General features: G+C 38.3%; 1 protein-coding gene across 4 annotated transcripts in view; it reads left to right on the top strand.

Moving 5' to 3' along the window:
* The window catches only part of LOC116396739 (glutamate receptor 2-like), a 49,548-nt gene extending 44,651 nt beyond the window's left edge, over nt 1-4,897 (top strand). For 2 of the 4 annotated variants that reach the window (XM_031871536.1, XM_031871535.1), the window contains exon 19: nt 1,387-4,897. In XM_031871536.1, the coding sequence (XP_031727396.1) occupies nt 1,387-1,521 (135 nt within the window). In that variant the 3' untranslated portion in view covers nt 1,522-4,897. The remainder of the gene's footprint in view (nt 1-1,386) is intronic. The other 2 variants (XM_031871534.1, XM_031871533.1) reach the window with 1 other exon arrangement.
* The last annotated feature ends 3,166 nt before the right edge of the window (nt 4,898-8,063 follow it).

Genomic DNA, 8,063 nt, shown 5'->3' with positions numbered 1-8,063 from the left:
CTCTCTCTCTCTCTCTCTCTCTCTCTCTCTCTCTCTCTCTCTCTCTCAATTTCTCTCTCTCTATCTCTCTCTCTGTAACTCTCTCTGTCCCTCTCTTCCCTTCTTCTCTCTCTCTCTCTCTTTCTCTCTCTCGATCACACACTCAACATTAATGTTGCCATATGAGTTATTCCTTAAAGGAGTTCGCTACTTGTATGACACATTTTAGCTTGAAAAAGAAAAAGAAAACACAGAAATACATTTTGATGCTTAGGCCCGGCGCTTTGCAAGGTTTGCACTACACTGGTGGAAATCCTGAAATACTTCTTATTGATTTGCAATATTCCCTACAATTGACCGTTGACCTATACATAATACCATTTACAGACAGCAGAAGCTTGTATGATGCGAGTCTACTCAATGGGCGTTGGACCCGCATTCGTCCCTGTCTTATATTAATGGATAGATAGATATCTATCTATCTATCTATCTATCGATCTATCTGTTAATATAAGACAGCTGTCACCCGGCTTCTACTGTTAGCAGAGACTCAAGTCTCAAGTCCTGTAAACTTTACTGATAAACCATAGATTGCACCAAATAATTACCAGATTTAGTTTCAGTTTCACCTCTGTTTGTCCTTTTGCACGCTTGCTGTTTCTTGAAACAATGTCCAACCATTGTCGAGAGGAGGTCTGCTGACTCATATTGACCCATTCAACGGATCAATATGTCAGTTTTGATTGGGTATAAGTGTCATAGGAAAGGGTCTCAATAACATATTCAATCAAACCTGATGACACCACACTGTGTTTCAGACATGTAATGCAAGTCTGAAGCACACGGGTCAGAGCAGCACTGTATCAAAATGAACATGTCAATTGGAAATCTGGTGGCAACAATCCAATAATAAAATAATTAACACTTTGGCAAGTTCATGTATTGTCTGAGCAATATTTGAATAAACCAATGTCAGCAGTGTACTGCACAGACGTCTAAAGGGGCAGTGCCTTAATGAAAGCATATTTTAGGTCTATAAAGGAAACTCAGAGATGATAGCTTGTGTGATAATAACTTTCATTCTGTATGCTCACCTTTCATTCCATATTCTCAAGGGTCATCAAAATTAGTTGCATTTCTATTCTACATTATTGTCTTGTTCCACATTACTCTTTTTTTATCACAATATTGATGATGATTATAAGGGATTGTTCAACAGTTTAGGAAATATGCTCCCCCATCAATCTCCTTATTCTTGGAAAGAAAACAAATAAGTATATTTCCCAAAATAATGAACCATTCCTTCAAGGTTAACTTTCAATCGGAACAGATGGTCCACCAGAAGCAGATGTGTATCTAGTTTTGGTGTTGATTAAAACATGTTTAACATGTGTTTTCCTTATACAGATGAAATTCACAGATGCAATGCGCTCCAAAGCTCGTCTATCCATCACAGGATCGACCGGTGAGAATGGTCGTGTCCCGGTGGCTTACCTCCGTCCAGGATTACCCATGAGCCTCAGCATGACTGATCTGTCCTGACCACACCCGAGCCAGTGCCTTACAGCCAATCAACACACACTCTCCCTTCCCCTCTGAAAGTGAGTGGAAATGCTTGTCATCTCCTTCGGTGACCAATTACCACTCACCGTTGGTGATCTGCCCTGATTTTCAATCCGGAGTTTAGCCAATCATATCTCTTTGAGGACTTCTGATCTGCTCTTTAACATCTAGCCTAAAAACACTGGACAGATGTTGTCCTCTTACCACTTGGCTGTCAGGCTTTAGCAAAGACCTGCCCACCAACGAAGTGAATCACTTGACCATCAATGAGAAAGATGGCCTGTCATTTACAAATTCATGAAAAACAATCAAGCACAGTGGACAGTTTTCTAAAAAAAACACACATTGTTTTGTAGATTTTTGCCATGGAGGCTATAGAAACTAAGGACAACAGTGATGCTGACGTTAACGCAATAACATTAATCAGGGATGTGATCAGGAATTGTGGGTCTAAAAGCAGAATCTTGTTTAAATGAGTTCAAGTGCTATGAAAAAAATCTGATGTCCTGAAAAAAATGCATCCATGACAAAATAGTAATTGTGATAGCAAATAATGATAATGATGTTATTGATCTTAATTGTTTTCCTTATTTCTGCCTGAATATCCCTAATTAGTAGAGACCCAAGAGATGCATGGACTGACACGCACACACATACACACACAAACACACCGGTATGAATACATACACTATACACAGGGATGGGAAAACATTAATCAAGATGTATGTTGGTACAAAATATGTTATACAATTGAAGCCCCTTTGTGTAGGATCTGAGCATTTCTGACTTTGGTAACACCTAGTGGTAGCATCAAAGAACACCAAATAAATGCAAACTAGGGACGCTGAGAATAACTGGTTTGAGAGCAACATGTAGACTGCACCGGTTTTCAAACTGATTGACTCATTATTCTACATAAAACGTAAGCCATCACAATAGTTAGAAAGAGTCTATGAACACAAAAATCATGGATTAAGTGATCAAACAAAAGCCAAAAAGCATTAACTTCACAAGTATTCATACACAAACATACTACTACATTTGATAAATTAGCATTTGGTTATTGGTGTTGCTACGTGTTTAGCAGTATCCTATTAATACATTTTGTAGTGTCTTTAACAGCTTTTAATCACCAGTTCACATGTTGCTCCTGTTTATGGGTAATAGCTTAACACAACTCTTCTTCTAAAATGGTATTATAGCCATTAAAGGTCATTCAAAGTTACTCTATAACTACTTTTTAATGTCCATTGTTAACAACAGCATTACATTTATTGCATTTGTTTCGTAACATATTTTATAGAAAGCACTCAGTCATCAGACTGGAGATTGACAGGGACGTAGCAATATCTAAATTGGGTCGAATATAAGAGAAACAAACTCAGAGCTCAAATTAAATAAATGCTTGTGTTTAATTACGCTGCATTTGTCTGAGGTTGAGTTCAGCTACCCAACATGTGTATCTGGTTTCAGGTCGGTTTCAAACCGTTTTGTTATGTAAAGCTTCTGGCCAGGTGCAGGTTTTTTTCAAAAATATAATGAAAATGTATCCGTTACATATTCATTTGGGCTTCGCAACTGTATTTCATCATCTGGCACTTGCACCCTGAAAATTGACGTTTCAAGTTTTCTCTTTTATTAAATCTAAATTTCAAATATCATCTTGCAATAGAATAGCTGACTTTATTCAAACCAATACCCCCATTACTGTTGATCGCCGCTTTCTCTGGGATGCTATTAAAGGATCTGTGAACAAATCTATATTATTCTCATCCCATTTAAATAAAACCCCAGAAATCCAGACCTTTGAGTCCCAGTTAGCTTCAGTAAAACTTCAACCGTATGTGGAAATCACTTGTTATTTTTAAATAACAAGAGGATCATAATCAGAATTTCTTAGTGAGAGATCAACACACAATTTCTACCCAAATAGTGCACAACCAAGCCATTTTTAATCTCTCTAGATTAAGAAAACATCACTATGACATCATCATAGTCAGTTTCTCTCTCTATATATATGTGTGTATGTATATATATATATATATATATATATATATATATATTTATGTTTATATGAATATAATACTTAAAATACTTGTGAGACATCTTGCCCATCCCCGTCTATAGGTCAGTACACCCATACATACATAAACACTTACATATACAGTACATCAGTACACACTGACATACAGTGTCACACATGAGCCACACATTTTGCACGTGCACATGCACATAGTATTGTCATGTGAGTTCTGCAGCCAACTGGATGAAGTGCCAAACAGAATGAGAACCAATCAGAGCTCTCCATGCTCAGCCAATGGCAGCTGCTGATACTGAAACCTGAGCCAATAGGAGCTCTCACTGCTGTGAGGTGGACAAGAAACTGTGAACAAAGACCTTCCTTTTAATAAATATACTGCACTGATGATGGCAACGGAGACGAGGAGGACGAAGAGAACGTTTGCATGTCACTTTGAGTTTTTTCTTTCAAATGAACTTGTCAGCCTGAAGCTTTGTGCCTGGCTGCATTTTAGTGTTTAATAATGATAGTAATAAGAATAATATTAACAATATTAATTGCAGTAATAATGTGGTTCTTGTTATGTATAGTGTATGTTTTTTAAGAACTCAAATCTGCTACTTTCTTTCACCACGGAGCTGTTATTTGTGCTGTTAGTTAGAAGCAAGCCGGTTAGCTTAAAAGCTTCTCCCACAACATGACCAATGCCCAAGACGTGATCAACGTCTGGTTTAAGTTAAGCAGAACATGTTGTGGGATCTATTTCCTTTTCTTCTCATGGACTCGTATCATTTTTGCAATGACCACATGTTGTAATTATCAGAGGTATTTTGATGGTGTTATAATCACGTGATAAGGGATGGCTCCCAAACATGTCAACCACTGAGAGAAATGTGGGAATCATCACCTTCACTTACAACTTTGCTTCTGGGATAATTTCATTTTCTATTAAACTCATCAATTTTGACCAACATCTTGTTAGTTGCTTTTCAACAGAGCAAATTAAGTATTGGATTAATGGACACCCACATTTTTTTTTACAAATATGAACACATAGTTTCTGTGTGATTTCACCTTTTTCAGTATTAAACATGCTTGGGTGGTGAATTTGACAGGGGAGATCGCTGTTCATTTTATCTTTCCTTGCACCTTGCATATCCTAAAATTCACGAGCAGTTTTTGTGCCTAAACGTAACCAAACCTTTTACCAGTCTCGCACCAAATGCACAAGTGCAAATAGTTTGCGAAAGGCAGTGCATAGAAGGGCAGCATAGGAGTACCAAGCAGTTAACCTGGAAGCTACTCCATCCTACATCAGAATGTTAACAATTGCAAGACACATTTTCTCACCTGGTATCCCCTCTCTGATCATTTCTGCCATGCTTCAGATTTTATACCTATCATATATATATATATATATATATATATATATATATATATACGCACTGAACTTTTCATCCATTCTTCTCTACTGTAAAATATTTGCTGACATAACTTATAAAGCCTTCAGTCAATGCCACACTCCCCATTAGATGCACTTCGTGATGGTCTGTCTTTGGGGAGACATCTCTGTGTGGATGAGTTAATGGACAGATCTGTGGTGCATCTGACTCTTATGTAGGAGACTGGCATTCACATCCTGATGAACACCATCAATTAAAGCTCCGCTGTGGAGTTTTTGTAAACTAATAAAGTTTCTGTTAATCTTCAGTGTCACTCACCAAAAGTATTGTGTGTATCCTTGGGGTCTAACAAATATGTTGAATGTATCTCCGTCATGAAGCAGTTAAAAATCAAATTTTTGGAATATTTTAAATCCTGCATTATTTACTTGCTAGAAGTCTTCTCCTTCCCTGTTGTTGCATTTCTGCATTCTTTGTCATGTGACAGATTCCTGTAGATCAGTGCAATGGTGTTTGGCAGGAATGACCCACATGCTTGTGTGCATGCATGTGAGGAACAAATCGTAAAAATTGCTCCATAGCACAATAGTGCTCTTTTCCTAATCTTAATAAATTGCCTAACTTTAACAATAGTGTAAAGGATAAATGTGGAGTTACTCTATATTTGTCTTATTGTCAACAAATTCCCCGATATGGAGCAAAACCAACAACGTTTTGGTGCATCTTTCAACACCCTCTGACTTCCCTAACCTGTTGGATTCTCTCAGCTCCGCGCCCATTGCTTCCAACTGAAGGAACCTTTGAAAATGGTGCACAATATTACAGTGCTTTAAAGAGGCTCAGTCATTTACAAACATAGCTGGTTACTGTCATTTTTAGTCCCTCAAATGGGAACATTTGTTGGGGACTATTTTCAGCAGCGTATTAATACACATTTGGTGCTCTAGTGAATATTTGGAGCAGCAAGACTGTGTATGTGGGATTTAAATAAACTACAGTGTGTTCATGATAATGAAGGAATATGTCTCCCAGTGCAACAGTGTGGCTCACTGATATGTTGTGGATCATTTAAACAACAATTACAGTTACAACAGTTCTAGGACACAAAAGATATATCGGGCACAATAGTTGTTAGTATGATCAATTCATTCAGTTTGTCTGCACACGGAATTTGTGGACAAGATGAAAAATATATAGAATATCTTCGGACTGATACTTTAACCAGTGGTCTATGCATTTAGGCCAACTGGTTATAATGTGATGGCAAATTGTCAATTTTGAGATTAATACCTTTATTTAAGTTTTTGAAAAGCTTTCATGGAAACAATATACTTAGCCTACAACCGCTATGACATCTTAAGAATCGGCAATACATGCAATCACCTTGTGTTTGACTGAGAGCGGATAACAGCGGAGATCGTCGGAATCAATGTGGGCCACTATCTCAGGAGGAAGACACCGGCGCTGTTGGAGAGAACAGAAGCAGAGAAAGCGAGCAGGCCTAAAGAACCTCTTGATTGTGTCAGCATGCGCAGTTTGTAAGACAGCAGTCGCGTATCAATTCAACTGTCAAGTTAATGTTAAGATAACTTTTGAAATGTGGATTCGATGTGTTTACATAAAGTGGTTTGGAGCAAATAAATTAGGAAACTGTTTGGAAAAAGATAGGCATTTTCAAAAATTCTCTCTGGTTCTGATGTAACTGATGCCATTGAAGCATCTATGCTAACCTCTTTAGGAGCCGCCATTGTTGTTTAGAACAAACAGTCGCCTCTCTGTACGAAGTCAAATAAATGTCTGTAAAATAAAACTCAAAACTTGAATTGGCTGACGAGCTAAAAGTTACCTCACGGGCTTCTCAATTTAAACCTTATCCCTGTGTGGTGGGTAATGCTCCTCTAAAGTTAGTCAATACAGCACCATGTGTAGTGTTGGTGAACACAGCCACAGACCTGGCTCCTCCCCCCACCAATTCTCTATTTAGAGCCAGATTATATAAGGCACCTGTTGGCCCCTGTCCTCTGTCGTGACTGTAGGTCAAATTGAAGTAGCTAAAGTGACCACTTAACATATCAGGCTTTTCACACTGCATACTTAGTTTACTGCCTTCTGTTCTTGATGTGTTGGCTGTGCATATTGTGTTGGAACCCCATTGTTGTCCTGCCTACCTTTTTGATCCCATGTGTAATTTAAGGTTGAGAATGAAGTCACAGAGTAAAATTGTATCTTTTCAGCCTGCAGCATGGTTTATTAATTAATATGTTTCCCTTTTGTATAGGTTCACCTAATGGTTCCCTTTTTCTTCAGTGAAGCAGAGCAAATTGTTGAGAGGCCAGTCACCTGTGGTGAGGTCCCGACACCATTGCATTTTAAAGCACTGGGACATGAATGTCGGCTGCAGCGATGTTGCTTTCAGGATTGCTGTGCTGCACAGAAGGTGAGTGAATGGGCTCTCGGTGTAGTCTGGCCCCACCACCACCGGCCAAAGCCAGCTAAGTTTCTTGAGACCACATTTTTTGGGGTGTAATTCCCCAGGTGGCGTTGTTCGTTTATTTCCTTCTCCCCTTATTGCCATCGCCACAACTGGATTTCTAGGTCTGCAGGATGGGCTTTGCACATTTCCATGGTAGTTGGTCCCCACTCGCCACCATACATTGTTGAAAGTAATTCCACATAAAGTCATAACCCTTATGGACACCTGTTGTTTGGCCAGCAAGAAGAGCTGCTCCTTTATCATATTGGCTTTCATTGGTGAGTATTTCATATTTGAGTTGTGCTAAATATTATTCAGAAATCCACCTCAAAATCATATTACCATTCCCTGAATTGAATAGGTTGTCTTCATTATCAGCTACTTCTCCACTAAGAAATGTTGATCCAAGTTGAGTAAAATGAAAAGTGCCTCACTGTTAATAAGTCTTGAATTTACAAGCGAACTTGTAAATTCCGATGAAAAATATTCTTATGGTAGTCAGACAATGTTAAAGTGTGTGTGTTTTAATTAAGCATTTAACTCAGAGGTCAGTAACCTCTGTCATGGTCCTATCAGACTTATCAAAAATGTTGGTGTGATGTATTAGTGGTCAGTCATTTACAAA

This window comes from Anarrhichthys ocellatus, unplaced genomic scaffold, assembly GCF_004355925.1.
Source record: "Anarrhichthys ocellatus isolate YVR2014 unplaced genomic scaffold, GSC_Weel_1.0 scaffold58, whole genome shotgun sequence".
Taxonomy (NCBI): Eukaryota; Metazoa; Chordata; class Actinopteri; order Perciformes; family Anarhichadidae; genus Anarrhichthys; species Anarrhichthys ocellatus.
This window is presented reverse-complemented; position numbering and strand designations above follow the sequence as displayed.